Source organism: Erithacus rubecula (genome assembly GCF_903797595.1).
Source record: "Erithacus rubecula genome assembly, chromosome: 20".
NCBI lineage: Eukaryota > Metazoa > Chordata > Aves > Passeriformes > Muscicapidae > Erithacus > Erithacus rubecula.
The window spans coordinates 4,949,623-4,970,239 of record NC_136672.1 but is presented as its reverse complement, the minus strand read 5'-3'; the positions used below and the strand labels follow the sequence as shown (position 1 = coordinate 4,970,239).

Below are 20,617 nucleotides of genomic sequence, written 5' to 3'. Positions count from 1 at the left end.
TGTTCTTATTAGTTTATTTTTAAGCTGCTCCTCCATCCCCCCTCCCCAGGGCAGCAGCCTGTTCCACTGGACACAGGGAAGACAGAGCACTCAGCCTCCTGTGGCATCCTGAACTCCCACAGCACCTGAAACACTCGGCAGCCACAAGGCAAGTTTGATTAGTTTATTTAAAATTAAACATTTCTTTCTGTTCAGCTACTGCACGTGGAGCCAAACCTTTTGTCTGATCATTGTTAGTGCCAGAAAACTGATTCAAAATTACAGACTAAGAGACCAAAGCTGCAGAGAAGCAGCTTCTCAGGTGTTGCCTCCAAACTGCAGGATTTGGGTTTATGCTGAAGCTTTTTACCACTTTAAGGTCAGAATTGCCTTTCTCTAGTGTGAAGAGATTTTATGGTTACTGGACAGAGTTACTGGTGTGGAAAAGCAGCAATGATTTTGCTTGGTTGCAGTTGTTGCACTGATTTCCCTGGGCAGCAGGCTGTTCTCTTCCAAGCTAAATTCTTCCTGTTCAATCAGACAGCACTGTGCAAGGCCCAAGTCGTTATCACAACAAAATTAAGCAAATCAGAGAAAGCTCCTTGGAAATGCATGGGTAGGGAAAAAAAAATTAAAATCTGGACACTTCACTTGGGATTATCGTTTTCTTGACAAATGCCTTTAAAAAAAAAAACAGGACAACATTCCAGAAAAATCAGAAGATCCAAGGAGTTTGGTCAACTGATTTCTGCCCTCCAATACTGGCTTCATCATTCCAGGTCAAATTTGCAGTTTTTACCACTACATGTGGCTTTTTTTCCCACCAAATCAACATAAGTAACATTTGTAAAGTGCTTTGAGATAGTGCTAGAAAATGCTAAGAGTGAAAACAGGGGCAGAACATCTGTCATCAGCACCCAGCTGATCACTACGAGTTGGTTTTTTATCCTCAGAGCAGCATCACTGTGTTCTCCTTTGACCTCCTATTAACCAAGAGCTGGCACAAAGGGAAAAGGAGTTTGTGCAGAGCAGTGAAAGAAGGAAATCAAAGGAAACATGAGGATTTTTTTCTGGGAAGATGCCTGAAGCAGAGCTCCAGGGAAGGAGGGGTATTTACTTCCCAGATCCATCAGGAAAACAGTGCCACACACAGACTCACATGCACAGAGCTCTGCAGGTGGCTTCACACAGCACAAACATTTGCCAGATGAGGAGAGAGGTGTGACTAATCATAAAAAAAATAATTAGAAAATCAAGACACTGATGCTTTTTTTGAGGGGAGGACATAACTGCTCACCAGAAGCTACTGCCTAAGGGCTGTCAACTACATTGTAGTAAAGTCCTGCCACCTTTTCCAGTTGACAAGAACTCCTCTCTAGTTAGCAGCTTCACAAAAACAATCCTTGTATAAATCCATAAAGCTTTCCCAGATTTTTAAAAGGTTAATTTTACCATTATAATTGCACTTTAAAAACAGGCATCAATCCCTACGCACTCTCCCCAAACACCTCCTCAATTTATAAAAGAGGAAAAAAAGGCTACAATTATTCACTGTCCTACAGCTACAGGATTCAAAGGTTTGATTTAGGTGCCTGAAGGAAGGATGCAAACACCCAATTTTCAGGGCAGGGCAAGAGTGCATTTTAAAAAACCTGCAGGCTTCACAGCTTGGCTTGCATTGGCTTCAGGTGTTTGTGGAAAGATTCATGAACCTGCAAGACAACAAGACAGTGGTTACAAGGTCAGCTTTGATCTTTGAAAGTTTTACCTCCTCACATCTTGCAGTGTGTTTGTGTACTAACAAAATTTGAATCAGAGGCACTTTGGAAATTTAAGAACAGCCAGATAACTTCTATATTTCAGAGTCTAGATGATACAAAGCAGGAGGATATAAAAACCAGCCTGCCTCATTAGCTTTCTTTGAAGAAAGAAGTGAAAGATTTATATCAATACAATTGTTTGGCATTTTAATTACAAGAAAACTGGTGCAGATTTCCTAAGAGACTGTAATGAAGCTCCTAAGCCCCACTGACTTAAGAAGTGCAGAGCAAGTTGTGGTGGGATTTAACTCCAGCTGCAGTCTCTGGTAGGAGATAAAGTCTGCCTTCATCAAATAAATGCGTCAAGAGACAGGATTTACCATTCTGGCTGAAGGAGCAAGGACACTTCAGTTTATTTTAGCTCAGCTGCAGCTCCAATCCTAGGCCAGATATAGAACATCTGATACCTAAGTACTACAGGGGAGCAATTTATTTTCTCCTCCACTCACTGCTACTGCCTGAAGACTGGAAGATTTGCCAGAAAATGAGCAAGGCTTCCACAGCTACTGTCACTAAGAAGAACAAACAGCAACTGATAATTGCTTTTGAATTGGCTGAGTTCATTCAGTTGTTTCTCTGTGGAGTGCACCATTTCCTCTCTCAACTGAGAAACTCAAGATATCCCACAGGGATGAATGCAAAGTACAGCTGGGAGAGAAACCACAGAGTGCAAACTGAAAGTAGGTTGTTATTTTGGTTCACTACTACTTGTGAGTTTTTTCCTCCCTTCCTCAATTACCTACAGAGATCCTGGTGCATAATTAGCCCTAAACTGAGTTATTTTCTGGTCATGTGAGAAAAAGAAAAGAGGTTTCTTTACCTGTGTTTTGTTCAGGGGGGATTTCTTTGCCCACTCGAACATGTTCTCGTAGACGTTGCCGTCGTAGCGGCCGAGCACAGACCCCAGGTGCACATCATGGAAGTCAAAGGAATCCACCAGTGCCACTGCATTGGGACGAATGGCAGCCAGCAGCTCCTTCACATGCTGGTTCACTTGGGTTATCTGGGCACTGGTCAAGATACCAGCCTTGAGAGGGAAAGAAAAAATGTCACAAATCATAAATCTTTCCCCAAGGTCTCACACAGGTCAGCTTTCCCACATACAAAAATGCAGCAGTTTATAAAACACCAGGGATTTTTTTTTTCTTTACTAAATAATTAAATTGGCAATTTGCCACAGTGCACAAGCAGGAGATGCCCTCCATACTGCCCAGCTATTAATCCTGGGTGGGAGACTCACTCTGAGAGTACCTCTAAGTTAACTGCAGCAGTAAATTTTGTCAGAGAATATACATATAAGGATATTAAATTGAGCCTGGCTTCAGGGAAATTTTTAGTAAGCAACAAAGAGGAAAATGGGAAGACAAAATATACCATATCTACCTGAAAAGCAAACAAAACACTGCTGCACAAATGCATTCTCAAACTGACAGAATGAAGAGAAGAAAAACAACGTCTGACAATGTGAAGCCAGTCATCAAAGGATGGGTTAGAATTTGGAGCACAAGATCCCTCTGGAGGGATATTAGTTATGGAGCACATCTAACTGCAGCTCCTTGCTTTTTAACACACACCAGCTGGTCACCAACTGGAAACCATTTCAGCTAAACCTTGGCACATGCCTGGTTTCCATTTATCACAAGGGAAACCCAAGACGAGCCATCCAGCAGAATGACCTTCTGCCAGCCTACAGCCAAGAACTTACACCAATAACATCCATACAGCTTGGCATTTTCAGCACACCAGCAAGCAGTGAACCCTTCAGAGATGGAGAGGACACTAACCTGCAGGAAGTCGCCGGCGTTCCTGCTGATGCCGAACAGGGCGTAGAGGAGGCACAGCTGGGTCAGCACCGCGCGCACGGCGGCGTCGCTGACCTCGGCCAGCTTGGCTGTGAACAGCTTCACTATCACATAGTGACAGTGGGCCTGCAGAAAGCAAACAGGCTCAGTCAGGGCCACAGGAAGATGAGGGGCTCTCACAGCACTTTTCTTTAGCAGGCACGTCACTGACCTCTGATGCTCGCACAAGATCAACGGAAGTTCTGTTCCAGGCATCCTCCTTGCTCCGTCTGTGGTTCAGCTCAGCTTGCAGATTCTTGGCTGCAGATTCTACAAGCCTGTTTCATATGAAGGAGAAAAACAGTTTACATCATAACATCACATTAGCAGCATGACATACTCTGAATTCATACACGTCAGTCATGGCACGAGCTCAGAATTCTTCTCATGTGCTGTAAGTGAAGACGGTGACTGGAGTGACAAGTTGTGCCCTAAAACACCAATAACAACACAGCTACAGAGGGGTAAGAGGACTTCTGACAGCACACATGTGGGGCTTCAATACCTACTCACAAGAGGTGTCTGCTCTACTCTCCCACTTCCCTCGCAATGAACTTTAATATCAGGAGTGTTTCTCTCCAGAGATCTCTGACTAGTTTGGTATTTTTAAGTTTGAATATACTTTACACATGAATAAGGAAAATATAAATCCCAAAGGAATGGGGAGCAGAGTAACCAGGCTATGAGGAGCCTCCTACAGCCTCAAAGCACTTAACCCTGGCTCCAACCCAGTGAAATGTGTCACTTCCTAAAAGCAACACACAGATCAAAGCTTCGCCAGCCATGCCTCAAGAATCCAGCACAAACAGAGCAGTGCATCACCACCACCTCACCCAGTTTATTCTGGCTCAGCCCAGCCAGTGTGAGCTCACCGGGCAGCACGTGACTTGTAGGCCTCCACCAAGCTGGTGGGGTCGTTGATCCTCACGGTGACAGTCCTGGCAGCCACGTGCTGGGGCTGGATGCGCTGCCGGGACAGGTCGTTCAGGTAGGACACCATGCCTGTGACCTGCTGCCCAGAGGTCACCTGGGTGTAGCTTTTGATAAGGAACCTGGAAATACAGACAGCAGATGGCAGCTCTTACTCATGAGTTGTTTGAATAGACAAAAGCCCTCAGGCACTGAGGCTCAGGCCAAAAAGAACAGTTGTAGGCACACAACTACCTGTCAAAAATGGGGTAGGGGACAGAAACATGATACAGGTTTCGTGGTAATACATACACTTCTTCTCCTCACTTTGTCACAAAATTTACTTCAAACCAGTCAAATAAAAGACTCCTTAACAACAATTTAGTGTTGAGAAGGGCATCGTTTATTACAGGGGCCTGGTTGCATGGGAGTAACTCCTCTCTGCATGCATGTGATTTTTTATAAGTGTGTTGCTTACATACAGTCACTACATGCATATTATTATTAACCCATTACCATTAAACCCTTCCCAAGTTCCCAGATTCAGTCCTTGTTTTGGCTATAGCTGCATTCCTAAGCCAGATGTCTCCCCCTTATCTTCCAACTGTCCTTGCTGGCATAACAGATTCTGCTTGCCTTGTTTCTCTGCTCAAAATTACACAGCTGAAAATTAAATTAACCCTTTGGGTACCAACTTCAGCCACAAGGACCACGAGGAGAGGCTGGAAGATCCCTGTGCAGAGCCCCTTACCTGGCTGTCTGCAGCATCATGACCGTGTTCTCCCCCTCGTAGGTGCAGGAGGGGGTGAAGGTGACGTAGATGTCGGGAATGCCGCTGCAGCGGGAGTAGCCGTGCCCGCCGCAGGCCATGCGGCACTCCTCAATGCCAGCATTGGCAGTCCACGAGGTGAACGCCTTCAGCCCCGCTGTCAGCGCGTGCAGCTGAGGGGACACAGCAAAGCCAGCTTTAGCTTCAAGTCTTAGCTTGCATACATGCATGTTAAGGATTGCAACTCACAGGAAAAAAAAAATACAAAAAGTAGAGTCAACGCCATTCTTGAGCTGTTCCACAAGGTCTTGTTCTTCTTGAAGGAATTCTTTCCTGAGCCAAGTATTTATAGGAAAACCCTTGTACGTGGAAAGACTTCTTTTAAGTACACCACTCCTTCTGCCCCTACACATTTTATGTGCAAGACTGTTTTCAACAGCCCATTGTCACAAACCCTAACAGAAAATTAATGTTTTACAACCCTGACCCCTCAGTACTGATACTTTGATCAACACACCTATTCTTTGATCACACCCCAAGCACTTGGAAGAACATTTCAGAAGTTACAGCACAAGCACAAGGTTAGTCTTAACTCCCAAACAGTACTCCATCATTCCTGGAAATGCACCTTTTGAATAAATATATCAAATATATATTGATAACCAAATATATATTCCCTGTAGCTTTCTCACTGTGCATTACTCCCTGCTTTTTATAGAGGGCTAAATCAATAGAGCAAATAAATGTCACCAGCACATACTAGACTTGGGGGCTTCTGAAAACTACAGAAGTAGAAGAGATCTCATGAGTGAAAGCCAGAAAGGCTCAATGCCTTTTTTTCCATGCTGTAAAAAAACCTCACACAAATCCAACCAACACTCTGGTTTCCAGAGGACACAGTACCTCTGGCAGCTCAGTGAGGTCCCCTGTGCTGATGTCCCCACTGATACGATGATAGGTGTCCTTTATGTAGGCTCCCACAAAATGGAAAGCATATGCTGTTGCCAGGAGAGGAAAGAGCTTGTATTGTTGGGTTTGATAATCCAGGATCTGGGGTTCTGGTTCCCTAGAGCAGAACACAGATGAGTTAGCATGAGTGGTAGCAAACTGCTGCAGAAATCCTATTTATCCCTACTCTAAGCATGTTCACCATCCATATCAAGCCAGACTCTCTAAGACCATCCAGCAAAAGCCTCTGGCAGGGGAGGATGTTCCAAGAATGAACGATTATGCACTCCCCAGGTCAAACAGTGTTGTGAAACCATACCAAGTTCCAAAGCAGGTATCAGCCACAGCCCCCATTCCTCCCAGTACTTCAGGGTTTCCCCCAGCAGTTTGGGCTGGCCTGGGTCCCCCTGCACTCACCCTGGCTTCAGCTCAGACTGGTGTCTGACGGCGCTGTAGCGAATGGCGATGGTGCAGGCCCGCGACAGCGAGCGAGCAGAGTCACCCACGATGAGGGAACGGATGAACACCATGGTCCCATAGGTCAGCTTGTCACTCACTGGTTTCACATAGGTGCCATCTGGTTCAACCTGCCAAAAAATAAAAGATTAAAAAAAAAATACAGCCTGTTGATTCGTGAAGTTTACATGTTCACACTTTAAACTCATCAAGCAGCATTTACAAGCCACCCACAACCCTTTTGGTGCAGTATTCAACCTCACAGGGGCACTCAGCATGCCCATTTCTAACACAGATGCTGAAGCTCACCGCTTTACCTGGGCATATTTCATCAGCATGTTTTCCCGAGGAATTCGGAAGTTGTCCATTTTCAGGTAGCCATTATCCATTTCATCGTAGCCAAATTTGGGGCCAATGTCACCCACTGTAATACCTGCCACAGACAAAGCCACTTGCATTAAGAAATAGGAACTAAACACCACACAAGAGGTTCAATCCTTTTCCAATAAGGAGATTGTTTAGTTTTCTAGCAAGTCCTGGCAGTGTTATATGGTGAGAGTTAACAGGGACCTTATTTTCTTTGATGGAAGTGTCCTGGTTTTGGCTGGGATGCAGTGAAATCATCTTGCCAGTGGCTGGTACAGTGCTGTGCTCTGGATTTAGCATGAGAACAATGTTGATAACACACTGATGATTCAGTTGTTGCTGAGCAGCACTTGCATCAGGTGAAGGACTTTTCAATTTCCACAATGCCCCAACAGTGAGGAGGCTGGGGGGACACAAGAAGCTGGCAGGGAACACAGCCAGGACAGCTGATCCCAGCTGGACAAAGGGAAATTCCCCACCATGTGGCATCATGCTGAACAATAAAACTAGATGACACCAGCTGGGGGGGATGACAGCCTCCTGCTCAGACACTGGCATCAGTCAGCTGGTGCTGAGCAATCATACAGTGACCACTTGCTCTGCATATTCTACTACTATGATTATTGTTGTTGTCACTATCATTAATTTCCCTTCCTTTTCTGTCCTATTAAATTGTCTTTATCTCAGCCTGCAAGTTTTACCTTTTGCACAATTCTTTCCCCATCCCTCTGTGTGGGGGGAATGGCTGTGTGGGTTTAGCTGCCTGATGAGTTAAACCACAACAACTAGATGGAAATCTCCATCATTTCCATGCACCCTACTATCCACTCACTGCAGGAGCTTGTCTCTAAAGTTCATCCAGCTCTCTTCCAGCTAAAGAGTGATGAAAGTTCTTCCCCTTTCAGAAAGCAGGATGTGGAGCTCATGGAATGCATAGCTGGGAGACACTGGGGCAGAACCAAATCTCAAACTAAACTTCACAGGGGCAGAATCAAATCCCAAACTAAACTTCACACTGAAGACCCAGTAGGAAAGATGATTTAGCAGTAGTTCAGTCAAAAGAAAGACTCCTTTAAGCCCTGTGATCTACCAGCTGAATTCAGCTAATGAAATCAGCCATGGATTTTAACAAGACACAGCAGCTGTATACAGTCAAAGAGATTTTGTCCCTGAGTGTGGATCTGTACCTGGCAGAGGTTCATGAGTGCCCAGCTGCCGGATGGGGACGATGAAGGCGTGCAGGCCTTTGCACTGGCCCTGGGTGTAGAGCTGAGCCAGAACAATGGCGTGGTTCGACGTCTTCCCAACTGCAACAGGACAGGAGTCAGCACAGGAACACAGTCACACACACACAGAGTCCTTCTCCTGAGACAACCTCATCACATCGTGAACTAGAAAACCAGACTGACCCCAATGGATGCCATCCCATTGTACAGCTCTGTGACAAAGTGTAGCTCAAGTCAATGGAAGTTGCACAACACAATTTTCTTGACTATTAAACACCAAGTCCTTGGCATGCCAACCAATGAATAATTTGATAGAAGCAATCAAGAACTACACCAAATCTATGTGTGAATGGTTCTGAGCAACAGTCCAAAGCACAAAGACAATGTTTAGCAGGCTCTGATAAGCCTGCTTGTTATGGAAGAATGACTGGCTGTCAGCCAACTCTTTGGATCAATTTTCAGCCATCACTCTGTAGATACAACACACATGGCATCACCTCCTTGAGTTTTTCCATACACCTTCCAGATTTAGACACACTTACGTCCACCTGGCCACCACTTGATGGAGGTGACAGTGGGGCTGTTGAGGATGAACTCCTGGGTAGAGGGGTCATAAGTGGCTGTAGTTTCCAGGCCCCGAAGATGAGTCCCTGGAAACAAGCAAACACATTGTTTTGGTAGGAAGTCAGTCACAGAACAGAGACAAGGACAGAACAGGACAATGGAAAGTGGAACTCCAGTAGTAATGTTTAAATTTTAACTTTGATTGCAGACTATATATAAAAAGCTAAATATCAACAAATTAAGGAAGAAGTGAGAGCCAGATCACATTCTGGGACCAGAAGCCAATTCTCATAAAACATTGATTTTTTTCCCTAGAGATCTAAGACTAGTTTTCCAAGCACCTCCAATCTGACACCTTTTTGCTATCACACACCAGAAGCCCCTTCTCAGTCAAAATGTTCTACAGGAATACACTCACCTGAATTTCAAATGCAATCTGATTAAATTGCAAAATAAAACCATCCAGTTCTCAGCCACAAGAGGAAATAAACAGTGCCCATCACCTCTTCATTCCTTCATCAAGCCTACATTCTCCTCACTTGATGGAGATGATCTCCCAGAAGAGATCATCCACAGCTCCAGGACAGCAAGTAATGGCATGTGTATGCCAGGTACTGATGCAGGTAGATGAAGAGACTGCAAAAAGACCAAGGTAATTCCAGGAACAGTCTTTGTCTTCTGCCCCCAGTGCTTCACTTCCCACACACCTGTCTCAGAGCAGTGGCACTGCCCCTGAATGCCTCAAAAACTCCCAAAATCACCAAGCCTACTTGCTTAAACTAGACAAGCTGTGAACACTCCTGAGAGTCTGGACTGACAGAACAAGAGCTCCAACAGGAAAAGGGAGATCACCTTGCAGCAACCACATTCCCAAAGCATGGAGGTAATGGCAGACATCCACAGGCAGCTCAACACAGACTTATTCTGCTGGCAAAGGATCTTCAAACCTTGCCAGCTCCAAGAGATTCTCCTCAGACTTGCAGTTACTTTATGCTTCACACAGTCTCTACATTTCCCTTCAACACAAAGGTGAATCTTGTTCATTTTTAGAAAATAATTCTTATCTGCAACTCTGAGATGACCAAAATTAAAGTTTCCCAAAGCAGAATATCCTCCCTTTGAAACTTGAATTAAAAGTGTTGCAATCACAATACTGCTGGAGTTATCAAAATCCATTTCAAAGCTTGAAAGTAAAGGAAAAGCAACAAAAAGTCAGCTTGAGACAGAGAACTCAAAAAGCCCAACATATTTCATGGTCAGATAGAAAGAACACATGGGAGTGAACTAAGGGGGAAAAGCTCCCCAGAGAACATCAGCATTGGAACCAAGTTAGTCCTGACCCATCTGATACAAGATTAATCCTGAGGTGAACAAGCAACTTTTAAATTTTTGGCATATCTTTCACTACCTCAAAGCTCTGTCCTTTTGCCTTTACACTGAACATTAATTAGAGCAAAGCAGAGCCCAAATAGGAAACAACAGAAGTGCAAAATGAACAGATGCCACCAAACTGACAGCACCAGTGATGGGCAGTAATGGTACTGGTTTGAATGCACAGGGAGCACCCAGGTGCTCATTTACAGAGCTACAGACATCAAACCCTCCCCTCAGAGGAAGAGAGGAAAGCAGCACATGGCATGATGCTCTATTAACCCTTCCAGAGCCTGTCCACCTTTCCCTACAACCACAGCTGCAGGTGTGAAACTGTGGGATACACCCACAGTGTTCTTCCCGGGCACAGGAATCCTCTGCACACAAAGCCATTCTTTACAAGAGCATTTACTGAATGTACTGTACCATGGCCCATTTCAGTCTGGGCATAAGTGCCAATGATCTCCAGGTTCCAGGCAGGCATGAAGAAGCGATCCTGCTGCTCTGGGGTGGCCTGGGTGAGGAGAGTGGGGAGGAACATGCCCAGGTGAAGGTCCAGAGGCTCAGGCCGTCCACGGTGAACAAAGCTGTGAAGAATTGCCATGGGATGGGAGAGTGAAGGGAATGTTATGGGAGGGAAGCAAGCATGAGGATTCATGGTGGAGATTCAGGAAGAGACAAAAAGAAAAAAAAAAATGATTCATGTGTCAATCAGAATTCAGTAAGTGTATTTTAGAAAGCCAGAGCACTGTCCTTTTCTCAGGCCTGAGTAATAAATTGCACTCTGAAATAAACATGCTGCAATGCATTTCTTTGTAATTAAGCAGAAAGTGCATCTCCAACATTCCCCTATTTTTGATGTACTATGATTTATCCTTTTGTTGAGTCAATCCAAACCAAAAGATGGACCAGACCCTCTGGTTGAACATCAGCCCTAAGTTCACAGGGCTGAGGCAGTTTGCTGAGAATATCAATTTATTGGAGATGTGATGTGGCTGAAGGCAGTGTGCTTTCAACCAAATACATCTTCTTTTTTTTTTTTTCCATGTTTTGAAGGTAGAACCTGGTGACGTCTCAGTTTATTCAGCTAAACAAGTTAAGTTTTCAAGGAACTTTCTTTTTTTTTTTTTTTAAAAAGGCAAATCCTAACTGGCTGCACTATTTACTCTAATTTTTTTAAATTAAATATCAGTCACAATTACTGTACATGGCATTTCAAATCAGCTCCCTTCAACTTCTGCTGTTTTACAGAACTTTCTTAAAAGGACAGTGCTCTGTATGTGTAAGTCAAAGTTGTGAACATTAACAACTTGGGAAGAAAGCCAACATTTTTCAATTCATAAATCACCAGCACAAATTATCTCCAATTAAACATATTTCATTAGAATTACTTTTTCTCCACATTCTGTCATACATCACTGTGAGGAAATTAAGTGGTCTACTAAGTTTTTCAATAAAAATAATTAATTCACCATTAAATCTTAAAATATTGACACCTTTGAGTATTAAAATACTGGGGATAGACTGAGGACCAGTACCTCCATCTGGCTCATTTATGTATGAAATAAATTTATTTGGACTTTAACGGGAATATATATATATATAGATATATATACATATATATGTGTATGTGTATATATTTTTTTTTTTTATTATGTGTATTACAGAAAGAGAACTGGTCTGAGCTTGGCTCAAACTCATCTGGCATTCTTAGTAAAGTGGGAACAATGAATCCTTGTGTTCTCTAAATACACATTAATATGAACTAGTTCTGTCCCTAGGGCTTCCCAAGAACTGTTTTTTGATATTCTCAGACTCTACAAATAAATTCAGCTACCTGCAATGAATCCAGGAGCAAGTTTTCTAAGCTTTGCACAGTGACCAAGCCCAACAGGGGACTAATAGCCTACCAGGAATACCAGATTTAAGTGAGTTCAGTACTGGTAAGAAGTACAGAGCTGACAGCCAGAGTAAAAAAAAAAAAAAAAACCCAAACAACCTTATTTTAACAGGAGTAGTTACAAACCAGATAAAAACAGCATAGTATTTTCACTTTTTCACTGCTCCTTGTTCAATTTTCAGCCCTGTGCTATTTGTGGTTTTTCTCTCTTTGATTTTTTTTTTTATTTTATAATTTTTTTTAAGAGAGAGAGAGAGACTTCTTCACTATAAAACAGGTTAAAATCAACACAGGCTATCACACAGTCACCAAGATACAACTGAGTAACTACTCATCCAGGACAGAGTTCAATTCAATAATCCAGAGGTCTGTTTCCCCATCACCAGATTTTAAACATCAGGATTAAATTAAGCAAAGCTCAGTTACAATTACTGCAGCAGCTTCATGATGACATATGAGATTATCAACATTCAGAGCAGGAATGCCAAATGTTTGCATTTTAATTATTCAGCACAGAAGATATATCTCCTTCACTCTAGTAGCTCCATTTTGTGTCAGAATACCAATTTTACCATGAAACAACATGAGAACTATAAGGAAATCAGCCATCAGCAGGCAAGAAAGTGCAATGATCCAATGTGAAATCAGAAGTAAAACAAATCACTGCAGTGTGGATGTGACTGATTTCAAGCAGCTGGTGTGAGAAAGCAAATAAGGCCAGCAGGCACTGATTGTTGCCATCCAGTTATCTCAGCTTCTGGTGTTGAGCTGGGTTTGTTGAGCAGGACAGAGGACAGGATTTCTTCCACTGAGTCTTCTACAAATGTTTCAGCAGCTGTAACTGAACCAGGCAGCTGGCATTGCCATCCAGCAGTGTCCAGACTTGACACCTCAGGCTCTCCCACTTCAAATGCCAGCACAAGCACTGCAGTCCTTGTTTGTAAACTATTCTTGCTGGTATTTAACAGCCATCATTCCAGGTTCTGCATTAAAAGACTGGTTTTGATCCATTAAATGTTTTTCCATTTGAAGCAGTGAAAGTTGTTTTCAACAACAGCAGGAATAAGATGATTTTTTTCTTTGTAAACAAGACCTTTCCAGGAAGCTGTACAGCTGCAGTGGAGCAGCATCTGGAAGAGAAGTTTCTGGAGCAAAGCATACCTGACTTTCAACCCAAAACTCACAATCTCCAGCTGCTCCACTGTTCCTACAGGAATGCTCCTGACCTGTTTCTGCAGGCCAGCCATGCACTGAGGGCTCTGGCATACATGTCCCAAAATCAGGCAAAAGTAAAAACCACAGTACTACTGTTCATTGACATGTTCCAACTGGCTCAAGTGAAATTCAGACTCTCAGGGCTTAGAACAACCTCCTCATTTCAAACCAAAGGTAACAACTACCAACGCAGAGATCAGCTAAGAGATGCATTCTGGAAAAGACCAAAAGGAACCCTGGGACTGTCAGGATGTGACACGGGGCAGCAGCCTGGCTAGAGACATCAACCATTAACTGAGGAATTTTACCTTTCCCCCTTTAGATTGAGCCAGGGAACATGAACAATTGACACACTGGAGGTAGAGAAAAGAGGTTACCCATTGATCCCTGAAGGCAACTAACCATGTCCCATTTCGGTTTGGGCGTAGGTGCCAATTATCTTGACTCCACGGACCAGGGGCAGCCACTTCTCCTTCTGAGCAGCAGTCGTTTGGGTCTCTATGGTTTTTTGAAACATGCTGAAGTGGAGACCCATAGGTTCAGGATAACTGCCCAAGCATGTTCTACAGGAGAGAAATAGAGGGATCTGGATCTCAGTCTTACTGTTACCATGAACTTGAAAGGCTTTTCTCCAACTGGAGCATAAGATAAATAATCTCTTTGCTTTGTTCAACCTTTTTATTTGTCCCACAAGCAAGCTCCAAATGTGGAGATGTCAGAAGCAATGCTAATGGGGAAACAGATGTTTCTTCCAGGCATCTTCTTCACCCCATGAATCCTGCTGTTGCTATGTAACTGGAAAAAATATTACTCTATAAAGGTTCATGAGGAACTTGGAACTAAAAAAGAAATGAAAACCAAATTATTTTCTCCCTCATCTCTCAGGCTTTATGGGAATAAATCCCACTGCTGCTGGTAGCCTACAAATAGGGCATTATTAGTTAGAAGAAATATGTATTAAAAATGAATTCACTTTGGTGAGTGAATTCTTTTTGAAACAGCTCTGTATTACCCACAGCTGCTTCTATCAGCTGTGAGATTTGGAACTCACCTTTAATTAAAATTACCATTACAGTTCAGTGCTGGAGGGAATGGAAAGAAAAACCAGACACTTTAGGTGTGCTTCATCAAAGCAGAAGTTATTTCATGAAACAAAATTCTAATCATCTAGTAGCCACAATGGCAGGCAAAGCACATTCTCAATTAAAACATCTTCCCTTCTGCTGCTTGAATAGTTTCTTCATCTTTAATCTACTGTACACAAATATCTATTCTATCTAAACTGTAAGAAAGAGGAGGAAGAAATGAGCCCTCTGCATAAATACCATAGGGGATGTCTTGCACACAGCTTGTCAATTACTGCAGCATTTGTGACTGGCATTTTTCACCATCCAGAGAGGAAATAATTGATAATTCAACTGCAGGCCCTGCACAGGCTGTGAAAACCAGCCTTCGAGTGAGAGACAAAGCAGCACTGAACTGCACATTGCCTGTTTTAAATGAACAAGACTAAATGAGCCATGGATTTTTCCAGAACCAAAACTATTGTAATCAAGTAATCTAATGCTGGTGATTAATGCATTAACTGGGCTTTAAGCTGGTGTGGGTGCAGGTACAGTGTCTCAAGTTTCTGGAACTGAGGCACACAATTCTTTCACCAAAAAAGACTCTCTTGCCTACAGCAGCACATGTTTCCAAAGCTGATGCTTTCAGGGTGACCAAGGGCTTAAAAATGCTGCAAGAACAGCAAGACAGAACTTTTCAACACTCTTGTGGTTTCCTAAGTGGGTCATTCCATACAGCAACAGCAGTACTCTTTTCTTCATTGCCTGCACAATTATTCAATTATTGTGCACCTACTCTCTGGGCCCAAAAAGGACAAATCTACAGAGAGAAAATGAGTGCTGACTTTGAAACAAAGTTTTGGGGTAGTTTGGGAAGAGCTTGAATGAGTCTTTGCATATTTTCAGCAGTCATTGAAAGAACTTGAGAAAAATGTACAGCCCATGCTTTGCTGTCAGAAAAATCAGGTCAGTCATTGCTTCTTTGAAGATAATGCTACAGGAAAAAAATCCCAGAAATCTTCTAAAAGGTCACAGCAGCAACTTTCACTGCCTATGAGGAAGTTTAATCACAAGTGCCAGGTATCTCATGATCAACTATCACCTTCTCTGACAGGAGGAAGACAACAGATAGTTTGCAAGAGGATGCTTGAAAACCCCTGTGTCAGGTCATGATGTTTCAGTAGCCAATTGTGCAGCATTTTAACAGCTTCTTGCATTAACTAAGCTGAAAATTAAATTACAGCAGAAACTGTTCATCTCTGCATACTTCACACTGAAGATTTAGGATTTCCCTAATGTGCCTTTTAACAACTTGAATGACAATGAGAATCCTGTTTTCCTCAAGACACAGGGCAAACAGAAGAGGTACCAGCTGTGAAGGGAGGAACAACAGGCTTTCTTCCCTTCCTTTTCATTCTCTGAACTCTTCCTGCTTCCCATCACAATTTCAACACTCCCAGCACCTGGATTGGCTGTTCTCCCAAGGCTGCAGTGTGTAACTGTTCAAATACTCTGCTCCATCAAGACTGATGGTGGCAGTGCCCATCTGATCAACGACCAGCTGCTCTGGGGTCAGCCTGGCTACAACAACCAGTGTCACAATGAGGCTGCAGCTCCAAATCCCCTTCTGGGATTTGCAATATAGATCTTCCAGATTTCACAGCAACCAGTGCCACCCACACAGTGAAAGGCACTTATGTGACAGGTGTGTCACTGTCTCAAAGTGCACACAGGATGACAGAAGCAAAGTCTGTGTGTTCAGAGGCTCCAAAGCTGCAGGAACAGCTGCAAAGCTGTTCTCAGGCTGCAGAACTGGGTCACAAAACAGGGACATTTTACTTGATATTAGTCTGTGTGCAAACTTTTCTGTTCTGTGCAGTTCTTGAAGTAACTCTCTCAAGGACAAGCACGAAGGGTCACCCCAGTGGAGAAGGAGCAGGAGATGTGTTGGAGCTGTGCTAGGTGGGCTCCAGAGCTAACAACTGCTATGCCATAGCATAAGCTCCTGTTCCAGCTGTATCAAAGTAAGATCAAGCCAGGCCCATCCACTCTGCATTAATTTAACTGTGGCCAGTAGGGCCCATAGCAGAGTTTTTATACTTTGATTTTGCTCAAAGCTACTCCAGGTCTGAATTTAGAGATGTAAGAACAAATTCCAACAGGGAAAGTGCACACTCATGCAATGCTCATGAACACAGGAATCATCTGGTGACCAGCAATTCTCAGATCTTCTCTTCTTCTGTGAGCCAGTTTGTCTCAACTGCTTTTCACTTCTTCATTTAATCCCATTTTCCTCAATGAAGGTTAATCAAAGTTGAAGGTGAATTAAAACTGAGCAGCTCACTCTCTTCCAAGAGCACTGGAGCATTAGACCAGAAACATTTCCCATTTTTAATGATTTACTTTTTGCTGCAGTTAGACTGTAAAAGAAATCTGAAATATTGGCACTTTTAGGCTGATGGCCTTCAAAGCTGTAGTCACAACAGCTGCAACTGCAGTGTGGACACAGAATAATTGCTACATGAAAAGGAATTAAGTATATTTAATAGATCCTCATGATTTGGAGTCCAACAAAGCCCTTTGGAAACAGGAAGGAGGAGCATTCACTTAGACATGTCACAGCAGCAGCAGCAATTGTTTAAGTATATCTTCAGGGCAGTGAAGGAAGCAGCATTTCTCCTCACCTACTCATAAATCAAGCTATAAAGTTGGTGAGTCATGTGCAAAGCTACCTAGAGATGTTCTGGAACTTTAGGAAAGATACAGGAAAAAATGCTTTAAATTGCATGTAAATCTGTCCCTTCCTTTTGGGGATAGCTGACAAAATTCATTAAGTTCCATAAGTAGAAATGTCAATCACAATAATACAACTCAATGTCTGAATCAAAGGTGTCACTCTATTTCATAAACTCATTTGAGGCATGTTGCAACACCACATCCATTCAGTTTTCAGTCTGGAAAAATTAATAAGCCCAAACACTTTCTCCAGGTCAGCTTTTACACTAATGAAGTCACTTCCAGTTGGCACCAATTAGCACGTTTGGATTTGGGACAAAAATAAACAATTTTGTCAGTTGGGTGTAGTTCACCAAATTTAAAAAATATTTGACACTCAACAGGTGGGAAAGTGGGGACAGATGTTAAAATGCAAATGAAATCAAAGGATGAAAAAAAAAATCCTTTAATTTCATCCATGTTTTAAGCAGCAGCAAGCCCTAACCCAAGACCACACATTATAGTAAAGAAGAAATTTCAGAATATTAACAGAGTACAGGTCTTAAGCAAAAATACTTCACCTGTAGGCAAGAAGTTTATGCACTGCTCTTCATTCTATGTTACTACAGAACAAATATGGTATATAAAATAAATAAAAAATGGCAAATACAGTCAGTCTACAGTAATTGCAATTATATTTTAAAATCCTGAACGGCTGCAATTAGATTTTACCTTGGAAAAAAAGCCTTTCAGTTGTTTTTGGACTGTGAATTCTGAGTAATCACACCTGACCATTCATATCACATTAGATACAGAGCTATCTGGTATCTGTATGAAATGTTACACTTTCATCCACTTAAGAATTGCTGACTCCAACATAAGTTTATGTAAGTACAAAACTAGAATGTTTCACTTGACTGCTCCAGAATAGTTTGTTTTCATGTAATATTGTCATGAATGCTACAAAAAGACAGAAAATTTGTTAAAATTTTGCATCTGATAGACTGGACAGACTTTGCTGAATTTTCTCTGCAGAAATAAATAACTGAAGAAACTTCCCTCTTACTTTCAATAAACCTTGTGCAGGAAAAAAAAAATTAATGATTAACTTTGGCTGTGCAGCACCTGAATAATCCACTGCTGTCACTGAACTGTTTCCTGTCACCACAGTCCACCAATGATAATTTTCACATTATTTACACTACAAGAACTTTCATGACACAGGTCAGTGCAGACCAGCTTCTCTGAAAGTAAAACCACAGTGGACAAAATTTTAATTTTCTAGTGCCAGTGGTGATGCCCTGGGGCCTATGACAACTTTTCTACAAAACCAGTCAGAGGGGGCTTGTGGTTCATTATATAATGTGCCAGAGGATATATCCATGGGATTATGACAGATTTTTAGGTCTGTGTAACCTCTCTTATCAGTTTCTGTTTGATTAAATCAGAAAGAGCTTAACAGAATTAGGAGGAGAAATGCATCAAAATCAGGAACTGAGTTGTAATTCCTACTGGAAGGAATGCAAACTCAGATGTAAAGACAGTCTCATTTTCATTAACTTGATCCAAAGGTGGTACTATGAGATAAACCAAAGGTCAGATAGAACAAAAAGCCTCTGGGTCAAAGAGAACTTTTGTAGCACCAGGAGCTCAGAGGAGGGACACAGAACAGGCAATGACAAACAAGAACTTATAAACCATCTTGGAATATTTTCAAGTATCCCTGCAATGTGACTTCATTGGGTCTAAGTGCAAAGTGAAGTAATCAGCTTTTAGAGATTTCATTAGCAGCTGCAAACTCATCAGATCTATTCAGATTTAAAGTAATTCAGTATAATTTTTTTACTGCCTTTGAAAAAATCTGACTTCAAGTTCTGTTTTTGAGTTTTGGCACCATACATAAAGAACAGGGTATAATTTTTAATGTTGCATTTCTGTTTAAAAACAAAACTAAGGAAACACAATATTCAGGAATTCAGGGTTTCATCTGACATTCACAGAAGTCAGACTTGACTGGGCTTTTACACAGGTCTTGAGCTTCCTTTAGACAACAAACATAGATAAAAAGCACAACCCTAGCACCCTTGGTGATGACTGAAGCACAAGAAGCAAACTCTGGATCTTTTCAGGTACCTTTTAAACCAGTAGATCTCCTCAGGATCTGCAATTCCATATTCCCTTAGCTTCATCACCATCAAGGAGCTCTTCCTGATGGCTTGTTCATAGCGCTGGCTACGGGACAGGAAGTTCAAATCCTCATGCTGGAAGTCAGGGTCATTAAGAACTAAGGCCTCTGGGGACAGAGGAAGAAACAAGAGGAAAACAAGCTTAGTTTCCACAAACCTCAGCAGGGGTTGAGCAACAACCCCGCATTTTACCTGCTCTACCTCAAGGTAGAGATTATCGGAAAATTGAAAATAAAATGAGAAGTTAACAAAATGAGAAAGTAATCAAAGCTCTTTGTGAGCTGAACCGCTGGCACTCTCCTGCCACATATAAACCCCATTTCCAGTTCAAGGCACTCTGGACTTGGCAGGAGGGCAGTTCACTGATGTAAGACCTGCAAACCCCTCAGCAACAGCCTCCGAGCCCAGGCAGCCTTGTGAACTCTGATCCCCAGCAATTCCGGCAGAAGGGCACCATTATTCCCACTGTGATAGCTGCAAAACAACGTGCCCAGAGACCACAGGCTTTTTGTGTCCCCTCTTTGGCACTAAAGTTACACAACAGCAGCCTCTGGCAGTCCCAGCCCAAGGAATAGACTGGAAGTAGCTCATTAATCTCTCATAACCACGTCGTGCCGGGTGACAAACAGATGACATTTGTATTGTTGGGCAAGAGCGTGCTCGGAAGGAAAAAGGAGTGGACAGAGCCCATGAAAAATGCCCATGGAAAGCCGCCTCTGACCCTCTGGAGGAAGGGGAAACAGAAGCAAAAGGACACAGCTCTGTCAGGGTCACCTAAATCCTTTCTGGGGAAAAGGAGGACCAGGGACATAAGGCAGCTCCAGTTCCTCTCTAACCCCCTCCTTTGCGCTGACCTTCCGCCGGCAACCCTCTCCTCGCAGCCTCTCCTCTCTTTGGGGTGTTCCCTCTCCACAAAAGCTCCTCCACACCTCTCCCGCCCCACTACTCCTCACAACCCCGTCGTTCCTCAGCTCCCCCAGGCTCCTCACCCTGAACCCCGCAGGTGCCCCCCGGGTCTCCCCCGCCCTCCGAGCCCTGCCCGGGGCTGTCTCTCCCCGTCCCACGGCCCGGGCCCTCTCTCACCGATCTCCTTGCGGCGGCGGGTGCGCTCAGGGCCGCCGTCCAGGATGTGGGTGAGCAGCTCGGGCTGGAAGGTGGCGGCGGCGCGCTCTCTCCGCAGGTCCGCGTTCACCGACATCACGGCGGCGGCGGCGGCAGCTCTGCCCGATCCCAATCTCAATCCCGATCCCGCTCCCGATCCAGGTCCCCTCCCGACCCGCTGCGCCGG

The 20,617-nt window shown here is 43.3% G+C and overlaps 1 protein-coding gene across 2 annotated transcripts; it reads right to left on the bottom strand.

Annotated features, from left to right (window-relative positions):
* Positions 1 to 148: 148 nt before the first annotated feature.
* On the bottom strand, positions 149 to 20,612 carry ACOX1 (acyl-CoA oxidase 1). Of its 2 annotated transcripts, none has more exons than XM_079323302.1 (14): positions 20,413 to 20,612; positions 19,277 to 19,436; positions 13,767 to 13,927; positions 8,857 to 8,964; positions 8,276 to 8,395; positions 7,040 to 7,155; positions 6,684 to 6,853; positions 6,222 to 6,384; positions 5,301 to 5,491; positions 4,513 to 4,692; positions 3,813 to 3,918; positions 3,584 to 3,727; positions 2,620 to 2,826; positions 149 to 1,691 (listed from the first exon to the last, which is right to left on the bottom strand). In XM_079323302.1, the coding sequence occupies exons 1-14, from the start codon at positions 20,525 to 20,527 to the stop codon at positions 1,641 to 1,643; spliced, it is 1,992 nt and encodes a 663-aa protein (XP_079179428.1). In that variant the 5' UTR covers positions 20,528 to 20,612; the 3' UTR covers positions 149 to 1,640. The 2 variants fall into 2 exon arrangements, with proteins under 2 accessions (XP_079179428.1, XP_079179427.1); XM_079323301.1 differs by lacking the exon at positions 13,767 to 13,927 and adding an exon at positions 10,676 to 10,836 and having other exon boundaries at positions 20,413 to 20,561.
* Between the last annotated feature and the right edge of the window lie 5 nt (positions 20,613 to 20,617).